At 50.7% G+C, this 20,000-nt stretch overlaps 4 protein-coding genes and 1 pseudogene across 5 annotated transcripts in view; 3 read left to right on the plus strand and 2 right to left on the minus strand.

The window, feature by feature from the left end:
* LOC142990307 (rho family-interacting cell polarization regulator 1-like) overlaps positions 1-3,500 on the plus strand; it is an 11,220-nt pseudogene extending 7,720 nt beyond the window's left edge.
* Positions 3,501-4,272: 772 nt separating this feature from the next.
* Positions 4,273-9,383, minus strand: vrk3 (VRK serine/threonine kinase 3). Its single transcript, XM_076140053.1, has 17 exons — positions 9,276-9,383; positions 8,969-9,071; positions 8,415-8,548; positions 8,214-8,339; positions 7,998-8,099; positions 7,766-7,909; positions 7,396-7,530; positions 7,064-7,113; positions 6,855-6,921; positions 6,690-6,774; positions 6,515-6,614; positions 6,343-6,429; positions 6,118-6,250; positions 5,803-5,920; positions 5,634-5,692; positions 5,396-5,532; positions 4,273-5,247 (listed from the first exon to the last, which is right to left on the minus strand). The coding sequence occupies exons 3-16, from the start codon at positions 8,545-8,547 to the stop codon at positions 5,396-5,398; spliced, it is 1,476 nt and encodes a 491-aa protein (XP_075996168.1). The 5' UTR covers position 8,548; positions 8,969-9,071; positions 9,276-9,383; the 3' UTR covers positions 4,273-5,247.
* Positions 9,384-10,372: 989 nt separating this feature from the next.
* On the plus strand, positions 10,373-15,093 carry mns1 (meiosis-specific nuclear structural 1). 2 transcript variants are annotated; one of them, XM_076140055.1, is made up of 9 exons: positions 10,373-10,675; positions 11,921-12,045; positions 12,243-12,345; positions 13,031-13,260; positions 13,440-13,656; positions 13,751-13,858; positions 14,265-14,522; positions 14,646-14,771; positions 14,856-15,092. In XM_076140055.1, the coding sequence occupies exons 1-9, from the start codon at positions 10,589-10,591 to the stop codon at positions 14,952-14,954; spliced, it is 1,353 nt and encodes a 450-aa protein (XP_075996170.1). In that variant the 5' UTR covers positions 10,373-10,588; the 3' UTR covers positions 14,955-15,092. The 2 variants fall into 2 exon arrangements, with proteins under 2 accessions (XP_075996170.1, XP_075996171.1); XM_076140056.1 differs by lacking the exon at positions 10,373-10,675 and adding an exon at positions 11,172-11,266 and having other exon boundaries at positions 14,856-15,093.
* A 160-nt stretch (positions 15,094-15,253) lies between these two features.
* Positions 15,254-18,291, minus strand: tex9 (testis expressed 9). The gene is made up of 11 exons (XM_076140057.1): positions 18,162-18,291; positions 17,742-17,857; positions 17,570-17,633; positions 17,427-17,497; positions 17,239-17,343; positions 17,017-17,144; positions 16,721-16,812; positions 16,428-16,601; positions 15,898-16,032; positions 15,653-15,787; positions 15,254-15,552 (listed from the first exon to the last, which is right to left on the minus strand). Exons 1-11 carry the CDS (start codon positions 18,240-18,242, stop codon positions 15,475-15,477), a joined length of 1,179 nt encoding a protein of 392 aa, XP_075996172.1. The 5' UTR covers positions 18,243-18,291; the 3' UTR covers positions 15,254-15,474.
* Positions 18,292-19,291: 1,000 nt separating this feature from the next.
* The window catches only part of LOC142990306 (DNA-binding protein RFX7-like), a 3,574-nt gene continuing 2,865 nt past the window's right edge, over positions 19,292-20,000 (plus strand). Inside the window, exon 1 of the mRNA XM_076140052.1 lies at positions 19,292-19,434. Within this exon, the coding sequence (XP_075996167.1) occupies positions 19,292-19,434 (143 nt within the window). The remainder of the gene's footprint in view (positions 19,435-20,000) is intronic.

Here is a 20,000-nt window from a genome sequence, read left to right on the forward strand (position 1 = left end):
CTTCAGTGGTTGAACGTCTCTGAGGTTAGGGAGAGTTGATCAGTGACAGACAGACACGACCCGGTTATCTCCCTGAGGATTGATCTTTCTCCTGTCTGTGGCGTTTGTGTCCTGATGCTGTTTGCTTTCCCGGCCTGTTCTGTTTCAGCTGCTCCCTGACTGCTTAGTGTGTGTGTGTAGTGAGGTGTGTGTGGGCGTGGCTCGTGGTGTGAGGTGTGAGGCTTGTAGCATGTACCAGCAGAGGTGTGGTCCTTGTAGCTGTTTCATAGTGGTTGAGTAGCGCTCCGATCTGTCCCTCCTCTTCCTCACCTCGCTGAGGAGCGCCGGGCCGCCCGCTCGCCGCTGGAGGCGCGTCACCACGCCGCGACGGACAGGGCGGCCTCTTTACGCCGTGACGTCAGCGCCGCAACGAGGAGACCGTCCTGTTTACCGTCGGTGTGTGGGGACGTAGCTGCTGCTATGTAGCTAGTGTGCTAGTTAGCAGGATGAGGTCAGAGGTCATTATGAGCAGAGTGCTGTGACCTATCAGAGTTTATTATCTGACCTTTACACCCTTAGAAACTCTGTAGGTCAACAAACTTTAGACATCAAAGTGTTTTAAAATACTGAAGTTGAGTCTCGACCAAAGACCAAAGTGAGAGAGACAAAGAGTAACAAACAAAGAAGACCAGTCTGAATGTAAGACCTCAACTATCAACACCAGTTCATGAGTAATAAAGGCTTCCTGTCTCTCTCTCTCTCTCTCCCTCTCTCCCCCTCTCTCTCTCTCTCTCCCTCTCTCCCTCTCTCCCTCTCTCTCCCTCTCTCCCCCTCTCTCTCTCTCTCCCTCTCTCTCCCTCTCCCCCTCTCTCCCCCTCTCTCTCCCTCTCTCCCTCTCTCCCTCTCTCTCTCTCCCTCTCTCCCTCTCCCCCCTCCCTCAGTCTCTTCTGAAGCGTCAGGGTGAGCTGGAGAACGGGACGGTCTGGTCAAACTCCTCTGAGTCGTCTGACGACTCGTCCAGTCCCGCTCTCGCTCATCACGCTCAGAGACTGACGGCAGCGTCCGGCTCGCTGCAGCAGAGCGCCCTGAGCGCTCCTCTGTCCTTCAGCGCTCACCAGTCCAGCGCCTCCACGCCATCGCTGTCCTCCAACCAGGAGGAGGAGGAGCCCGACGGCACGGACGCCGTGTCTAACGGGCACGGCGGGGGCGTGGCCGACGTCAGCCCGGACTGCTCTGTGACCGACGTGGCGTCCGTCCAATCGGTGGACGTCTCTGAAAACTCTGCGGACCTGAACTCTTCCTGTCCAGATGTTTCCTCTCCTGCTCCTCTGTCGTTGACGGAGGCGGCGGTTGTTTTGGATTCGTCTGAATGCGGTGCCCAGGAAGCCGGCGTGGCGGGGCAGGGGGGCGAGGAAACAGGAGAGGACGCAGAGGGACAAACACAGCAGACTGAAGCAGGGACAGAGGAAGAGACCACTGAGGCAGAGGAGCAACATGAGGAAGAGGAGCAACATGAGGAAGAGGAGCAACATGAGGCAGGAACCTCACCACCGCATGAGTCCAAGCAGGCCGGAGACGCTCCAGCGGTGAGACACACACACACACACACACACGCACACACACACACACACGCACACACACACACACACACACACACACACACACACACACACACACACACACACACACACACACACACACACACACAGAGGTTTAGGCCTTCCTTGGTGATCTTGGCGTCTCACAGCTTTAACCCTTTGTGGTTTCCTCCACAGGTTCCTTTTCCCACCTCTGTCAGTTTCAGACAGGAAGTTGAAACGGCCCTTGAAAGTTTTGACTTTCTTAATTGTTCAGATCTTGATGAAGATGAAGTTGAGGAACAAAAGGAAGGCAGAGAAGAAAAGGAAGAGGAGGACGGAAGAATAGAGGACCAAGAGAAAACAGAGGAGAAAATAGAAGAAGAGGAAGCAGAAAAAGAGGAAGCAGAAAAAGAGGAAGCTGAGGAGAAAATAGAGGAGGAAGACGTGGTTGAGGAGAAACCCTACTCAGGAGGAAGGTTAGTCTGAAGCTCTCATGAGTCTGCTGAGCAACTCTGTGTCTCCATTTGACTCTCATTGTAAATGTATCTTCACTTATAGAGAAGCTGCTGCTCTGTAGCTAGCAGGCTAGCAGGCTAGCAGCTGTGACTCAGCAGTTCCTGGCTCAGTCCTAACACTTGTTCCTTTGTGTCTCCCAGCAGTGATGAAGAGGAGGCCGGCGCTTTAGAGATCCTCATGGAGGCTCCAGAGGGCTTCAGGAACTCTGATGAAGATGGTTACTCTGACTCTCAGGTGAGTCAAGTTCAACCAAACACCTTTGATTGACAGCCACAGGTCAACACAGATGTTATCTGACAGAATGAGATCAGAGTGAGGATGAAGATGTGTTGGTCCATATCAGAGCTGCAGTCTGAGCCAGAACCTTCGGAGCTCATGAGTTAGACCTGCTGACCTCTGACCTCTGACCTGCTGAGGAAAGGAACCAAACATCTCTAAAGTGCTCCAGCAGACTCCACACACACACACATCAGTGAGCCAGTCTGAGTCTAAGCCTCTGCTTGGTCTCTACAGGAGTCCAGTGTGGAGGAGCTGCAGGACCTGAGTCAGGTCCACATACCTGAGGAGGAGGAGGAGGAGCTCCACCAGGAGAAGGGAGACCAGCCACTCGGTGAGATGTTGTTGCCGTGACGACACAAATGCAGGCGTGCTGCGTTGATGTGTGTGTGTGTGCGTGTGTTGACGGAGCTTCTGTCTCTCAGCAGGAGGGACGGATCAGGAGGAGCGTCCGTCCTCCGCCAGCCATCTGGCCACAACCGTCTTCTAGAGTGGAACCAAAGCCAAACCTGGAGGAGCCGAGGAGCCGAGGCCTCCAGGACTCCAGGACTTCTCCTCTACCTGCTCAGACAAACGAGCTCTGCCAGGCGGTGGAGTTTGTGCATCACGTGTTTCTGCTGTTCAGACCACAAACATCAACGCGTCGGTTTCTTTCCAAAGTCCTTCCAAACACATTGTTGTGTATTTGATATCACGCTGCTCTGTCTGCAGACCTCTGCCAGAGTTACCGCTCCTCCCACCCGTGTTCCCATAACAACCATGAGATTGACCGATTGGTGTCACCTGACATGGAGACGTTGTCCTTGTTTCTCTGTTTTCAGTGACTGAAGCTTCAGTCTGAAGACGGAGAGATGTTTACACTCTGGTGTTCATGAGAGCAGAACCTCATGGCTGCTGGGCCGAGTGTGTTTACCAGAACCACAAGAACCTGTGACAGTGTGAGGAGCGTCACATGATGCTGCTCAGTGGCTCCATGCATGTGTGTGTGAGTGTGTGAGCAGCTGGTGGATCTCCTCAGGGTTCCCTCAGTGCCAGACATGGGACCTGCTTCTCCTGTCCAGGTTCTTGTGGTGGAAACCCTCGCTTCCTAACGCCGCCTCTGTTATTCCATGTCCACCTTCTTGTCAGAATTGGGGTGGGAAAAAGAAGCGGCCTCTTCCCTGTGATGCTAGCGGGTCATGTGATCTCTTGTTCTGTGACTGTGCGATGCCAGCTGTAGTTCAGTCTCTAAACTCTGCCAAAGGTTGTGGGACGGTTTCTGGCTTGATCCAGGTCCAGATTCCTCTTTCAGGACTCTCACTCCCACAGAGACCCTGAAGGGTTAAAGTGTTTGTGTGAGCGATCATGAGTGTGTTGGTTCAAAGCCCCGAGCAGCTGGGAGGAGCTTCAGCAGCATGTGATGTGTGTGTGTGTGTGTGTGTGTGATCAGGGACCAAACAGGAGGTCTCACATCTAATATCAAACATGAAGCTACAGATCCATGGAACAAGTCAACATTTACATCACAGGCAGAAGTTTACAGAGTCAGCTTTTACTTTGCCTTCATGTGTGCGACTCGTTTCTGATCCATGCCAACAAACCAAAGCTCACCTCACTGGACCTGCTGGCTCACCTGTGACCTCTGGTGCTTGAGTGTGTGTTGGTTATTGATTTGTTGACCTGATCAGGCCGAGTCACACAGGAAACTTCAGACTGAACAAAGGTTCAGATACAAACCACACTTTGGTCCAAATATTCAAAGATAAACGTGAAACCACTTAAAGCCCGAGAGGAACCAGGTTCTGACCCGAGTAAGCTATGTGCTGTGGAGCCGTGCAGGGGCGTGGCCACACGGGGGCGTGGCCACACGGGGGCGCTATAGTCTGTCTGCATAACGCTTCACGCCTTCACGTAGAAAAGTGCCTGGAGGTAAAGATGTAAATGAAGAAGAGGCTGAGGAGAGAAGTCTTTATTTTCTGCACATTAAGAGTTAAGAGTTATTTACTGTTTCATATAAAGATGACATATGTTCAAATGTTTATGTTCACAAATGTTTCAACTTTATAAAAAGGTTTCTGTAAAATAACAAAGCTTCTGTGTGTTTGTGAGTGAGAGAGCGTCCAGAGGAGCTCAGAGCTGTGCAGAGGGCCACGCCGTACGTTTACACAGGTTTACACACGTATGTTGTTACCACACACTCAGGCATGTACAGGCCTCAGGCTGGGTGAGCTCACCACACACACACACACACACACACACACACACACACACACACACACACACACACACACACACACACACACACACACACACACACACACACACACACACACACACACACACACACACACACACACACACACACACACACACACACACACACACACAGACAGACAGACAGACAGACAGACAGACAGACAGACAGACAGACAGACAGACAGACAGTTGTTGTTTGAGGGTTAATCACAGTTAAAAATTCTATTTAAATTGCAGATGAAGGTGAGTCAGATCTCTGAGCTGTGACTCTTCGCTGAATCTTAATAATTTATAAAAACACTACAAAGTACTGAAATCTTAAATCTATGAAGCATGAACCACGACCTCTGACCTCTGAGAGCACCAGGCCCTGCTGAGAGGAGGGTCAGCTGGTCCTATCAGAGGAGGGAAACAGGAAACACTTGCATTGTCTGCGTCTCATTCACAGGAAGTGGACGCTCCACATTCATCAGAGAACCTGATTGAGCTCCGCAACGTGTCTGAACCCTCTGAGTCACAATGATGTAATGATCTAATGTGTGTTACTGCAGCGTTCAGCCTCGTCAGTGCAACAGAACATCACAGCTACACACACACACACACACACACACACACACACACATAGAGGGGTCAAGTCTGAGCTCCAGGTTTCACATCAGCTCTGTGGAGAAATGAGAAGGTTAGGTTGCTGTGTGTGTGTGTGTGTGTGTGTGTGTGTGTGTGTGTGTGTGTGTGTGTGTGTGTGTGTGTGTGTGTGTGTGTGTGTGTGCGTGTGCGTGTGCGTGTGCGAGCGTGTGTGTGTGTGTCACCTAAAAGCTAAGCGGCTGCTCCATGGCGCCCCCTAGCTGCAGTAAGGCTGCACTGAGCCCGGCCTTCAGAGCGCCGTAGTCTGGCTCCTCTGAATACTGCAGAGCCGCCGCCTTGGTCAGATAGGCTTCAAACGCCGCTACACACACACAGAGAGAGAGAGAGAGAGAGAGAGGGCACATCACACACACGTGTCTATCATGTTTATAAAACATACATGATCAAACAGCTTTGACTCACTGGAGACTTTCTTCCTGCCAAAGCAGTGCAGCAGCAGAGCAGGCACGTCCTCCAGGTACCTGAGGGGGCAGCAGAGAGCTTTACACAGGGACAACAGCTGCTCTGAGGGAGGGAGGGAGGGGGCGGAGCTTAACACACACACACACACACCCCCATCAGGCTCTCTCACCTCTGTTTCTGTGCGGCCACACTCTCCGGCCTGGTGAGGTCGCTCCATGGCAGAGGCCCCGTGTGCCACCGCAGCATGCAGTACCCCAGAGTCTGAAGGTCACTGCGCCGCGACGGAGCTGCAGGGGCAACGAGAGGTCAGAGGTCCACACACACACACACACACACACACACACACACACACACACACACACACACACACACACACACACACACACACACACACACACACACACACACACACACACACACACACACACACACACACACACACACACACACACACACACACACACACACACACACACACACACACCTGCTCCCTTGTGAGCGTCCAGGCTGATGAACTCCACAGCGCCCTCGTGTGGCGTCCTGCTGGCCTCGTGGTACTGGACGTGCTGGCCACATGGTCGGTACCGGAAAGAGTGGCAGTATCCTGTGAGGTACACCTACACACACACACGCACACACACACTGACGGTGGGTGACCTCGACACCAGAGGGTGCTTGATGGCTGTGACTCTGCTGTGACTCTGCTGACCTGACTCTGAGGCTTTATGTAGACGTTCTCTGCCCGGATGTCGGCGTGGACGTACTCGTTAGAGTGGAGATACTCCAGCACGTCCAGCTGCAGGGAGGAGGAGGAGGAGAAACATCTGGTTTGATCTGTGAGGGCTGAGAGGAAGCTCAGAGAGAGAGGAAGGTTTACTCACGATGCTACAGGCAAGATGAAGAACGTCCGTCTCAGACAAACACTCCTCTTCCTTGATGACAGACTGCAGAGAGCGACCCATGTCCGGGAAGATCAGGAACCTGTGCGGGGAAGGAGAGGTCAAAGGTCACTCAGGATGACATCATGTGTGAGGCTGCAGCAGCAGGAGGTCTCACCTGTAGGAGTCTGAATGCAGGCCGAAGCCGAAGCACGACGGAATCCCCAGGAAAGACATGTTCTTCCGCTTCTTCCACTTGTGCACTAGGGGGAGACAAAGAGTATCTGTGTAATTAGGTTCCAGGCTCCAGCAGACCAGATGGTGATTTGGTGTTCCTCCTCACCCATGGCAGGCTTGGCAGCTCTCTGCAGGAAGTTCAGCTCATTGAAGATCCGTCCATCTTTGGCTCCCTGAGAAACAACACGCAGACACACACACACACACACACACACACACACACACACACACACACACACACACGTATGATGATGTTCTGTTAGCATGTGACCGGCTGATCGATGAAGATGAAGATGATGAAGAGGACCCACTCACCAGTTTGAGGACGTGATCCGACTCTCTGGACCGTGAGGACGCCTGATCAACTGAGGAAGAGAACAGGTGAGATGCGCGCACACACGCACACACACGCACACACACGCACACACACACACACACACACACACACACACACACACACACACACACACACACACACACACACACACACACACACACACACACACACACACACACACACACACACACACACACAGACACATGGTGGTATGATGAAGGCTACAGGCTTCTTAAGCTCCGCCCCCATTAGACAAGTACAACTCTTAGGGTTAAACTACAAAGGGGGAGGGGCTTGTGTGTGTGTAAACCTTTATAGAGCAGCTCCGTCATGTGGTGACCTAGCAGCTTCTCCAGCTTCCATTTCCTGCCAATGGTGTCCGTCACTTCCTCTCCAACCTCCAGCGGCTCCACAGCAAACAGACGCTTCGCCTTCTTGGCTTTGCCTTTGATGCAAACAAACAAACAAACAAACAAACACACATGGTGACATTCACCTCCTCAGGTCACTGCTGTGGTTATTCCCTCCACTGCCACCAGGTGTCACTGTAACACTGAGCTGAAGAACTAAACACTTGTATGTATGTATGTATGTGGGTTTACATCACGGACTCCCACCCTACATGTCAGTAAAGACTCAAATACTGCAGAAACTACAGTCTGGTGACCTTTGACCTTCACCTTTTGGAGAAGCATAGGCGGGAGGTGAAGCGGCAGAGCGACGCAGCAGTGGCGGCTCCTCTGTCTTGGCTGCTTTGTCACTGGGCTTGCTTCCTTCTTCTGCCTGTTTCCCAGCATGCCTTAGGGCCTTGGCCTTCGCCCTCGCTGCCATGACAACGAGCCACAGAAACAACATGTCAATCAACCGTGACAGCAATTTTTATTCAGACGCATCACTTGTGTTTCAGCTCACCGGGGGACTTTGAGGGAGAGGGAGACGCAGCAGGCCGGCCCAACGCCTCGCTGAGGTTGAAGGTCACCGCCTGCTGTTTCCCCGGAGTTACTGCACAGTTATCTGTCAACACAGATCACACAGCTCAGCTTTTTATCACACAAACAGATGAAGTATTTGTGCTCCAGTGCTTTGGGTTGATTGTGATGGAGAGACGCAGCTCAGTGGTTCTGTCACCTGTAGGATTGTTGGACGCTGCCTGAGTTGCAGAGACGTCCACCTCCCTGTCCAGACGAAAGGACTTCCGGGTCTTCCCCAGGGGAGGACGAGCACAGACTGGAGCACAGGTGGGACGCTCTGGGCCTGAGGGACAAGAGGACGCTCTGTGAGCACACACGGGTCCCCAGAGGGTCAACCAGCAGCTGGCAGCTCTCTTACTGTCTGTGTCTTTACTGCTGGAGAGGTTGGGTCCAGCTGCTGCGGGAGCAGGAAGCTTCTCCCCACAGGACGGACAGAACAGGAAGTCTGGCTGCAGCTTCGTCCCGCATTTAGGACAGAAGTGGAAAGACATCCTGCAGCGCAACAAACACCATAGCAACCACTCATCACATTACAAACACAACATAAAGGACTTAGTGTTGATCGTCTCCTTTAAATAGTTTATTCGTCAAAGGCGATTCTGCTGTTTTTAACGGAGATAAACAACATTAACCGAGCTAACTGAGAACAACGTGGAAAACAAACATTCACGCAGCAAAGCAGAGCTAATAACTTCTCCCGACTGTTTATTTACCTAAAAACATTAATAGTCAGCTTCTATTGTCAAACCGGAAGCATTATCTCCACCGCAGCTCTCTGTAGCTAAACACATATTTTAACATAAAGTAACGTTACAGTGAATTAAACCGCTTTGACTCGGTTTCACTAAAACGGTCGCACAGCCCGAAACAAAACAATAAATGGGTGTGAAATAATAAAAACGTCTCAGTTACCTTCAACACTTCAGTGTGTTTATGGTTTTTCTTCTTCGTTGCCTAAAGTTGCTTTAGTGCCGCAGCGCCCCGAAGTGGATCGGAGGACAGGCAAACAATCACACTAGTTTTACAATCAGAAGTTGTTTTCTACACACATAAATCTAAAACAAACTATATTTAAAACACAGAAATATAAAAGCATGAAAATAGCGGCAATTTGACTTTTTCATAGCGCGTTGAGTCGATAAATATGGATCAATCAGGGTCAAAACCGATGATAAGTGAGTGTAGAAAGCCGGATCACGGATCAATTAGTACAACTTACAAAAACCGTTGGTGACCAAGTTCGACGAAGACGTAAAAATCATGAACTTTTGTAAAATGGAGTATCATTGAACAAACAGAAACAGAAACGAACACACCCAACAAACACAACAATGGCACGGAAAGATCAAAGTCCCTGAGGTAAACTCCTCGGTAAGGAAAGTCGCTATTGGCTGTCCTAAACGTCGCTTGAAGTCGAAAAATGACGTCATCGCCAATTTGCATAATTGAAGACCTGTATCAGAATCTGAATCAGAATCGCTTTAATCGCCAGTTAAGTTAACACTTAAGAGGAATTTGCTCTGGTCCTTGGTGCGTACAAATAACATCAAGAGACAACAAGAAACATATGAAACAACATATAAAACAACATATAAGAACAGCAGCTCGGGAATTAAATTAAAGAAACACACTAAATGAAAAAAATAAGCTAAATGAGTACTGTTGAGTAAAGTGTTGAAAAGTGTTAACAAGGGTTTATTGTGATAAATTAACTAAATTGAATACTGTAAGTAAAATAAAGTGAACGTGCAGGGGTTTGTTGTGACGTCAGCGGAGGACCCGGGCCTTGTTGATAAGGCTCACTGCAGAGGGAAAGAAGCTGGATTTGTGGCTTGGGTTTTGGTTCTGATGGACCTCAGCCTCCTGCCAGAGGGGAGGGTTAAAAACAGTTTGTGTCCAGGGTGGGAGATAAGTGACTGAAGCTGTGTGTGAGTCCAATGCAGTAATTTATTTTAGTGTGACCGTGAAGAGCCGTGTGTGTGTGTGTGTCCTCGTGTCCGCTCTGCTCTGTCTGCAGTGCGTGGCTACTGTGAGTGACAGCCTGTGAATGCTTTGTTACCACGTTGCCATGGTTGCGACTCCCCGCTAAATCTGGCGACTTTCCAAATCCTCTTGGCAACTTCTTCCGTCAAAAGCGACTAACGACAAATCTAGCGACTTTTTCTGGTGTTATTGGAGACTTTTGGAGACTTCTGGTGTTTTGAAGACTGTGACGTATCGTTATGCAGCTACTGTGCACAACGACACACACACACACACACACACACACACACACACACACACACAGGCCTCCTCCTCCTCCAGTTGGTGACTCTTAGGACAGCCAATAGCGACTTTCCTTACTGGGGACTTAGCAACACTGTTTGTTACTGTGGAGGCGCTCGCGGCAGCACCCGTCAATGTCTCCAAAACAGCAGAAGTCTCCAATAACTCCAGAAAAAGTCGCTAGATTTGTCGCTAGTCGCTTTTGACAAAAAAAAAGTCGTTAAGAGGATTTGGTAAATCGTCAGATTTAGCGAGAAAGTCGTTAACATGGCAACACTGCGAGAGGCACGTGCGCCAGGTGCTACAGGAGCAGAGGAGCAGCGCGAGCGGGCCATGGAGAGCCTGATGCTGCAGGTACGCCATGTTTGTTTGTTTGCGCCGACATTTTGAACCCTGCTGGTCAGGCAGTAAGTTCAGGCTACATAACCATTCATCACAAATGTATCCAGATTGTGTTTGCAAACAGTTTATTCACTTCCAGTCTGTGTGTGACGCGTTCATACTCATTTACGCCAGACTACAGGTGGGACACAACGTGGCTCAGTTACATGGCGTATTTCCGGTTAACGACAAGCAAACATTATATATGGACGTGTTCCGCTCTGAAGTGTAGTTTAGAGCTCCGTCCTGGCTCTACGACACATGTGTCAAACTCAAGGCCTTCGGGTCGAATCCGGCTCGCCACGTCATTTTGAGGCCCGCGAGAGCAAAATAAACGTCTATGCTGCTTAGAAGCGTACCTTGTCCATAAACTACCTGTCCGGAAACACAATGCATGTCGGTGTTGTGACCCGTGAAGTGACGGCATCCCGCCACTAAAGTGCAGCGGTTCCACATCAGCGTCAGATCCGCGATTAACGGAGGTGATTTTCAAACTGTCGTCCCAGGTGTTGTTGAGAAACACACTCCCTACAGATGATCCAGCAAAGACAGAGTGATGCAGAAGTAAGGCAGGATCATGAAAGATGGGAAAGCAAATGTGTTATGTTTGTGCGTCAAGGACACGTTTGTCTTTGAATAGATTCTCTATTATTCTCTCTATTTTAGTAACGGATTCTTTCATGTCATCTCCCTCTGTGAAGGCTTTCTGCGGCGTCTATGCTCTCTCGTCAGCAGTATCGTCATCGCTCTTTAACGTTTATCTCCAGCTTGGTGCTTTTCAGTAAATGCTGCGTGTTTGTTCTCGAAATGTCTTTGAACGTTACATTGATTGTTGGTTGCTATTATAATTTCTCTCCATATAGCAAGCACATGATTATGACTTATTATTATCTCCCTCCTGTCCTGTTGTCAGTGAAAGCAGATGTATTTGTCCACGCAGAATTAAACTCTCTGTTCTTGTGAAATTTCAGGTTCTCCATAATATGTTTTGTAAAAAAGATAGTTTGTTAAATGTAAACATTTTTAATATGAACTTGTACCTCTTTGTACTGTAACAAAAGGGGAAACTTGGAGTCGTCCATTTATATCCAATTATAGGAGTGAGTTAAGATGAGACTGAATGTGGCCCTGAACTAAACTGAGTTTGACCCCTCAGCTCTACGGGCTCCTCCACACCGCAGCGCCTCACGCTAACATGTGTGACGCCTTTACTTTCAGGCGGAGGAGAGAAGTGGAAGACAGAAGATGGCACAACAAGGGGAGCGGATGGCCAAGGAGCTGGCACGCATCGTGCTGGAGGAGGAGAGCCAGGAGAAGAGGAGGCTGTGTGTCATAGCCAACAGGTGTGTGTGTGTGTGTGTGTGTGTGTGTGTGTGTGTGTGTGTGTGTGTGTGTGTGTGTGTGTGTGTGTGTGTGTGTGTGTGTGTGTGTGTGTGTGTGTGTGTGTGTGTGTGTGTGTGTGTGTGTGTGTGTGTGTGTGTGTGTGTGTGTGTGTGTGTGTGTGTCACCTAACTACCTTCCTTCCCTGACTCCTCTGCAGCACGGAGCTCAGGCACCTGGAGGTGAAGCTGCAGGCTGCGTATGTGAACAAGGAGCGAGCAGCACAGATGGCAGAGCGGCAGGCCGTGAAGTGTGAGACCATGGTGAGCTTCATCTGTCCCAGCTCCAGGGGTCGTTAACCCTTTGAGGTTGCGCCTCAGTGTCTCACTCTGTCTGAAAGCATTACACGAGGTGCACGAGGGACTGATGGAGGGCTGGCGTACTTGTTGCTTTGGTTATAACTCACACTGTGGAAGTGAAAGTCTGCAGGAACATCAGGCCTCACAACCCTCTTCATCATGTGACACACCTACAGGTTCATCACTGTCCTGTGCAGCATGAAACACATCACAAAGAGAGAGAGAAGTCAACATAAACACTGTCACAGTTAAGCATATATCTAAATCTCCTGGCCCCGCCTCCTGGCCCCGCCTTGTACGGGCAGACCCCCTAAAGATGCCTCAAGTGGATCCTGCTGGGACGGTGATGCTGTTTAACAAACCAGGTGATTGGTTTGTTAAACAGCAAACCAATCCCCCCGCCCCCCCGAGTAAGCCCCAATAGCTATGGAGCATCAGTTACCGTGACGACAGAGTCAGCTTTGTGAAATCAGACTGGAGCTTGAACACATATGACAAGCTGACAAAAACATGATGTCATAAACCAGGGGCTGCACAGGGCCTCACAGGGTTAACTTCAAGTCTCCCAACTTCCTGTAGTTCAGGAAGTTGTAGTTCAGCTTCCTGTGTACACGCTTACCAACTGTGGCTCCTCCTCTTCATCTGACAGCGTGAGGTGGCAGACGTGGCTCGCCAGATGAAGAGCGAACGCGCTGAAGCGGCGGCGGAGGTGCAGAAGCTGGAGCAGAAGCGCCAGGAGGCTGCGCTGCAGTACCACAGGGAGCTGAAGCAGCAGCTGATGGAGAAGGAGCTCCAGAGGCAGCAGGCCTACCAGGAGTTCCTCAAGGAGAAGCTCATGGTGGACGAGATCATCAGGAAGATTTACGAGGAGGATCAGAGGTGAGAGCTTCACAGCTTTGTTTAGAGGAAGAGGAAGAGAGTAACCAGACCTACAGTCCCTCCACCAGATGGCAGCATTGCATCATCCTATAGGACCACAGTAGCTCAGATGAACTACATGTGATGTGTTAGTGATGCTAATGTGTGTGTGTGTGTGTGTGTGCCCGTGTGTGTTGAAGGGAGAGACAGGTGAAGCTGGAGAAGGCCAAAGCCACTCAGAGGTACATTGAAGAATACAAGATGCAGCAGGCGGAGTGGAGACGCATGGAGGAGGAGAAGACGGAGGAGGAGAACAGACGCATCTGTGAGTTCACCAACTATCAGCAGAAGATGGAGCAGAGCAAAAGCACCAAGATGAAAGACAGAGAAGAAGCCAAAGACCAGCTCCACAAAAAGGTTCAGGCGGCGTCTTTAAGTCACAATCAGCATCACACAGTCCGTGTGTGTGTGTGTGTGTGTGTGGAGGTAAAGCAGCTCTTCTTCTCTGCAGCTGGTGGAGAAGATGAAGATGGAGCGACAGATGCGTGAGGAGCTGGATCAGGCCCGTGAGGAGCTCCTCATAGAGGAGCAAGAAGAAACTATGAGGAGGAAAGAAATCGTAAGGATTCACGTTTTACACTTCCTCTAAGTCCAATCAGGAGGGTCCAGTGGGTCCAGTAGGTCTAGTGGGTCCAGCAGGTCCGGTGGGTCCAGTAGGTCTAGTAGGTCTACTCCAGTAGGTCAAGTGGGTCCAGCAGGTCCGGTGGGTCCAGTAGGTCTAGTGGGTCCAGCAGGTCCGGTTGGTCCAGTAGGTCTAGTAGGTCCAGCAGGTCCGCTGGGTCCAGTAGGTCTAGTAGGTCTACTCCAGTAGGTCCAGGGGGTCCAGTGCAAATGAAGAGCCCGGGTCCCCCTGCAGTTACACAAACACACCTCAAGATGTCGCTGGTCCACTTGAGCAGCTTTGTAAATCATGAAATCCAGATTTTGCGAGCGACGCACCAACTCTGAACTTTGATCTCCACCAGGCGGAGATGGAGAAGAAGATCAAAGAGCGGCTGTTGCAGCAGAAGACCTGCCAGGAGCAGCTGGCCTTCAAAGAGATGCAGAGGCAGGCGGAGAAGGAGGAGGACGAGGCTTTCAGCCAGATGATGATGGCCAAGTTTGCCGAGGACGATCGTCTGGAGCAGATGAAGGCTCAGAAACGCCGCCTGAAGCAGCAGGAGCACCGACGGGAAGTGGAGAAGCTCATCGAGTACAAACGGCGTCAGCGTGAGGCCAACATGGTGCGGAGGTTTCCACTCAGTGTGCACAGGAAAGATTACATTCACATCTGTTCACTTACATCAGATTGGACTTTGTGTGTGTGTGTGTGTGTGTGTGTGTGTGTGTGTGTGTGTGTGTTTCAGGAGCTGGAGGCTAAAGAGCGAGCAATGGAGCAGGAGACAGAGGCGCTGCGCCGCCACATCATCGAGGAGGAGCGACAGAGACTCCTGAAGCATCACGCCACCAAGCTGCTTGGATACTACCCCAAGGTAGGGGGCGCTGTGGGGACGCCACACACACGTGCAGCCTGTCTGACCCTGTGTGACCCTGTGTGTGTGTGTGTGTGTTTGCAGGGCTTGTTCCGAGAAGAAGACCTGCAGCACTTTGACGAGGAATTCCGCAGTCACTTTATCAAGAAGCTGGCGCCTGATGAGGATTGGGAGAGCGATTAATGGAGTCAGCAGTTTGAGGGTTTCACCACCAGGGGGCAGGATCACCTCAGGTCCAATGACTTCAATCCAGTTATCAGTTTTACAGTGATTGTTCTATTATTTCAGTTTCATGTCAGAGTTTAAGTCGTCAGCTTCATTTGATTGTTTAATGAAATATTTAAAAGTATAAAATATTCCAAAAAGCTCAAATCCTCACTTTATTGTCACGATTCAGCCAAAACGATCAAGAGTGAGAACATTGATTATCTTGTATTTAACAGTTCAATCATTCAGTCACACCATTGGCTCCCATTTACACACACACACACACAGGTTTGTTTTTATTTCACACAAGAGAATCTGAATAAAGCAGAATCCCACAAAGGTTAAAGTTGAATTCTGAGTCACAAGGGGAACAGGTAGGGCATCAGCTGACACACACATACACACACACAAGCACACACAAGCATACACACACACGCACACACAGTCATGAATGTCAGTGTTAAATCCCTTTACAATCAGAGAGGTGAGATGCAGCTCAGGCTTTGCCCCAGTCCAGAGCCTTGAGGAACTCCTCCTCAGTGAAGGACAGCAGCTTTGCAGCTTCAAAGTGCATCTGCAGGGAGAAGAGCAGGGATCAGACTGAACCCTGAGATGAAGAGGAGCTCAGACTGAACCCTGAGATGAAGAGGAGCTCAGACTGCAGACCGACTCACCTTCTGCCTCTTCAGCACGTCGATCAGCCTCAGCTGCTTCTTGAATCCCACCAGCAGTTCTGCTTTCTGCTTCTTTAACATTTTGTTTTCGGCGAGCAGGTTCTCTTTACTCTGATGTTCCTGGTTGATCTTGTCCTGATTGGACAGAATGACAACAACGTGAGCAGGAGAGATGCAGAGCTCCTCTGGGGTCAGGGTTCATCAGACCCTGACCCCGGCTCTGACCCCGGCTCAGAGACTCTCACCTGATTGGTCTGCTTCAGGCTGCTCAGCTGGCCCTTTAAGCGCTCCACCTCCTCCTGGGCTCGGTTCAGACGGATCTCAGCTGCGCTGTGGACGCCTGCTGCCTTTTTGTGCGTTCGGTTCAGATTTTCTATCTCCTGTACCAGGGGGCAAAAGAAGTCATGAAGCTCCAGGATGAGCTCCTCTTTCTCTCCTCCGATCCCCTCCTCTTCTCTTCCTCCCCCCTTTCTCCTCTCCTCTCTTCCCCTCCTTTCCTCTCTAACCTCCTCTCCCCTTTTTCCTCCTCTCTTCTCCTTTCCTCTCTCCCCTCCTCTTCTCCTCCTCTCCTCTAACCCCTCCCCTTTCTCCTCTCCTCTTCCCTTCTGACCTCTCCCCTCTCCCCTCCCCTCCTCTTCCCCTCTCTCCTCTCCTCTCCTGCTGGTTATGTGTGAACCTTCCTTCCATGTTCCTACTTCTCTCACATGTTCTCTTTGCCTCACATCAGTCCAGTTTCTGTCTGCATGGTCACACACACACACACACGCACACACACCTTGCGTAAGGCAGCCACTTGCAGCTGTAGCACGCTACTCTTCTTGGTCGACTCCTCTGCTGAGTCTTTGTGTTTGCTGATCTGTGTCTGCTGGACGTTTGTGTTCTTCTGCAGTCGAGCTCGATCCTCCTCCAGATCCTTCACCGCTCTGTTCAGCTTAGAGATCTCATCATCCTGCAACATGGCAACATAACAAGGACACATTGGTTCTGCTGCTGCTGCTGTCTTAAAGCTCTGGCGCCCCCTGTTGGCTGTCTGGAGGAGCGATCCATCCGGTGAAGTTTCCTTGTTACCTTCTTGTAACATTCATATGACAGCTGCTCCATCTCCTCCTGCATGACCCGGACCTCTGCATTCAGGACACGGATGGGAACATCTGAAGGGCCTGATGGATGGGCGCACACACACACACACACACACACACACACACACACACACACACACACACACACACACACACACACACACACACACACACACACACACACACACACACACACACACACACACACACACACACACTGATCCAGATGTCTTGCCTGGACACAGTTGAGGTCCGTCCATGCTGCAGTGTCTCATGTCTCTCTACCTCCCCGTGTGTCTCCATGGTGATCCACAGAGCAGTCAGGCTGGAGCAGCTTCTTCTCTGTGACGCTCTGGGCCTCAGCCAGGCCGTCTGCCGCTGCTGCATCCTCTGCTGTGCTCCACTTCACTCGCCTGAATGGAACCAAACCACCAGGAAACATTTGGGGTCAATCACTGAAACTCCTCCCCTTGGCGGAGGTATGGAGTGTGTGTTCCTGCCCCACACCTCTGTTTCCCAGCACTGTTCAGTGTTTTGGACGTGGAGCTTTTCTTGGCTGGTCCCTTCACAGGAGGATCCTGCACGACGGTGCTGCTGTGAGACGTCCTCACCCTGAAACAGAAACGGACCCTGAGCCACAGTTTGACCCTCACAGCTTCCTCCTGTTTCATCCATGTTTCTGTTCTCTTACTCACTCTGACTCCTCCTCTTCCTCAGTGTCAGTGAACAGACGAGGGGACGTCGGTTTGAGTCCGTACTGTTCCCTCTGAAAGCAGAGACGCAGACTTTAACCCTTGAGCTCCCAGTCTGAGACCTGTTCTGGTGCTTGTGGACTCACCATGAAGTGCTCCGCCTGTCGCACCAGATCAGCTGTTTTAGCCTCCAGCTCTGCATTGATCAACCTGCAGGGACCACACCAGCATGTGTCAATCATATTGGATGAGTGAGTATTGAGTTTCTGAGTGTTTGCCTCCTGGTCATGTTCCGTCTGAATGAGTGGAACATCTCACATGTATTGTTTCTCCTGAGTGAGCAGGTCCTCCAACTGCTGCTGCGCTGGAGCTGCTGGGCTGACCTCTGACCTCTGACCCCTAGAGCTCATTCTGCTGGACGGACGTTTCTTTGTCTACAAAAACAACAACAATAACGTAAACAACATTTACATCAAACCAACAGCATCACGACACCGCGATCAGGTCTCTTTGTGTTTCTATGGTAATGGACTTTGTCACAAACATTGATATCACACAATTTTGATTTAGAAATGAAAGATATCTCCGTGAATGAGCCGTGTTAGCCTCGGCTGGTTAGCATCAGTTGACAGGGACTCCAGCTGCTGCTAACTCACGTCTAATTTACGTCAAACTAACGTGCTTTTACTCTTCTGTTCAGTTTATGTGAATGAATCGTATAAAAATAAACAAACACACCTCAAACACGACGGATGGAGACTTTTTAATCGAACTTCTGTCCGCCATTGTGAGCAAGAGGAGACGCGGCTCTGGTTGCATAGCAACAAGGTCAAAAGCGCCTGCCAGTACGGTGGCGCTGTAGGGACAAACTGAGGGAAGCGCGCGACGAGAGTCACGGTGAAAACACGCAGATTAGTAAACATTCAATACATCTATTAATGTAAGTGAAGGATGGAATTATAACCTATTTTGTATGACGTCAGCGGTCTAAGGTTCAGGTTATTACTGTGAGTGAAAAATAAATAACTCAACAAAAATGTAACAGAAATCTAAACTTTTAAAGATAAGTATCCAATAAAGTCACAGTGTTGTAGCGGCAGACTGCCAGTGTTGCGTAATCCGACGTTTCTAAGGCCAAGAGATTATGGGATGTTCCCCCAAGAGACTTTCAAAGGACTACATTGTGTGTTCACCATAAATAATTATACTTTTATTATTATCCATATATGAAGGGTTTTATATTATCAAACCTTAGCATGACGTCATGAGGTGCACCACGGGAGGGGAACAGCGTTTAGATCTGGATCAGTAGGATCTGGATCAGATGAATCTGGATCAGTAGGATCTGTAAAGGTCAAATGTGGACACACTTTTGAGTTTTCTGACTTTGTTAAGACTCAGATGATGATGATGATGATGATGATGAAGAGATCCACATGTTCCTCCAGCGTGTTGTTCTCACTCTCTCACTCTCTCTCTCTTTTTCATCACGATCAATCCTCCATTCGGTCTCGTCTTGTTTGTGTGCGGGTGTGCGTAGTGCGCATGCGCGCCGCCGCTCTCTCGTCCTGCCCGGTGCTCTCGGTGCTGCAGCCCGGGGGAGCGGACACTTGTTTCCCGGAGCTCCACGCTTGTTTACGCGTTTACTGAAGTCTGTGCACCGAATCGAGCCGCAGGTTCGCGCACACGCCGGTTCCGTCCTTGGGTTTGGACTCGTAGAGAGCGCAATGTCGGAGCAGAAGGACCGGGCGGCGACAACAACAACAACAGGGCTCTCCGCCGTCCCGTCCCGTCCCCCGGTGGGTGCCGCCGTGTGACCCAGAGAGCCGCCCCGCCTCCCGCCCCGCTCCGGCCCCAGCGGCTCCCCGATGGCCGAGGACGAGCCCCCGCAGCAGCCGGAGCGAGGCGCGGGCAGCCCGGCCGTCCTGCTGCCCGGGCTGCCCGCCGCGGTGCCCGGGCTGCAGGGCGCTGAGGCCGGCGCGCTGCAGCTCCGGATCCAGAACTCCATCTGGTGAGCAGATCCACCTGCCGGGTTCCGCTCTGACCCGGGGTTCAGTTCGCTTTGTGACGTGATGATAGGAAGTTTAAGAGCTTTAGTGATGTTTATGTCCTCGGCTGAGTTTGATTAGAGACTCAGTCTGAGCTCAGAGGCTCCCAGAGTCTCATAGACCTGCAGCTCTTCAGGTCCTGACGGAGGAGGTCTGCCTCCAGGCCCCACAGTTCAGGTTAGATTATTAGATTAGTACAAGCAAACACAGGCAGGTAGTTCTGGTTCTTCTGGTCCTGCTGTGTGGACATTAAACATCACACTGTTCACCATGTGACCCTTGACCTTTAGTGGGTAAGTTCTGCTGGTTTCTAGCAGACCTGCAGCTCTGTTTGTTGCTCTGCTGAAGGTTCTACAGAGCGTCTCTAGCAGGGGCAATGGAAAGGACAGTAACTACCCCCCTGCCCTTCCTATCCATTCCATTCTCCCAGTGCCTCTCAGTTGTCGGCCTTGGTTATGATCTTTATCTTAGGGAACCTGGAAGTCCCCTTAATGATCTGGTTTTCATTTGTTCTGTTTGTAGCGATCAT

This window comes from Genypterus blacodes, unplaced genomic scaffold, assembly GCF_046128005.1.
Source record: "Genypterus blacodes isolate CSIRO-AG114 ecotype Tasmania unplaced genomic scaffold, CSIRO-AGI_Gbla_v1 ptg000504l_1, whole genome shotgun sequence".
Lineage (NCBI taxonomy): Eukaryota > Metazoa > Chordata > Actinopteri > Ophidiiformes > Ophidiidae > Genypterus > Genypterus blacodes.

Coding starts and splice junctions, on each gene's coding strand:
- vrk3 (XM_076140053.1), bottom strand. CDS start 8,547: ATGTCTTTCCACTTCTGTCCTAAATGCGGGACGAAGCTGCAGCCAGAC. Junction 6,430..6,514: donor TTCATCTTGCCTGTAGCATC/GTGAGTAAACCT, acceptor TCCTCCCTGCAG/CTGGACGTGCTGGAGTATCT. Junction 5,533..5,633: donor TGGCAGGAAGAAAGTCTCCA/GTGAGTCAAAGC, acceptor GTGTGTGTGTAG/CGGCGTTTGAAGCCTATCTG.
- tex9 (XM_076140057.1), bottom strand. CDS start 18,242: ATGCAACCAGAGCCGCGTCTCCTCTTGCTCACAATGGCGGACAGAAGT. Junction 17,145..17,238: donor AACAGTGCTGGGAAACAGAG/GTGTGGGGCAGG, acceptor GGTTCCATTCAG/GCGAGTGAAGTGGAGCACAG. Junction 15,788..15,897: donor GCCTGAAGCAGACCAATCAG/GTGAGAGTCTCT, acceptor CTGTCCAATCAG/GACAAGATCAACCAGGAACA.
- mns1 (XM_076140055.1), top strand. CDS start 10,589: ATGGCAACACTGCGAGAGGCACGTGCGCCAGGTGCTACAGGAGCAGAG. Junction 13,657..13,750: donor AAGACCAGCTCCACAAAAAG/GTTCAGGCGGCG, acceptor TCTTCTCTGCAG/CTGGTGGAGAAGATGAAGAT. Junction 14,523..14,645: donor GTCAGCGTGAGGCCAACATG/GTGCGGAGGTTT, acceptor TGTGTGTTTCAG/GAGCTGGAGGCTAAAGAGCG.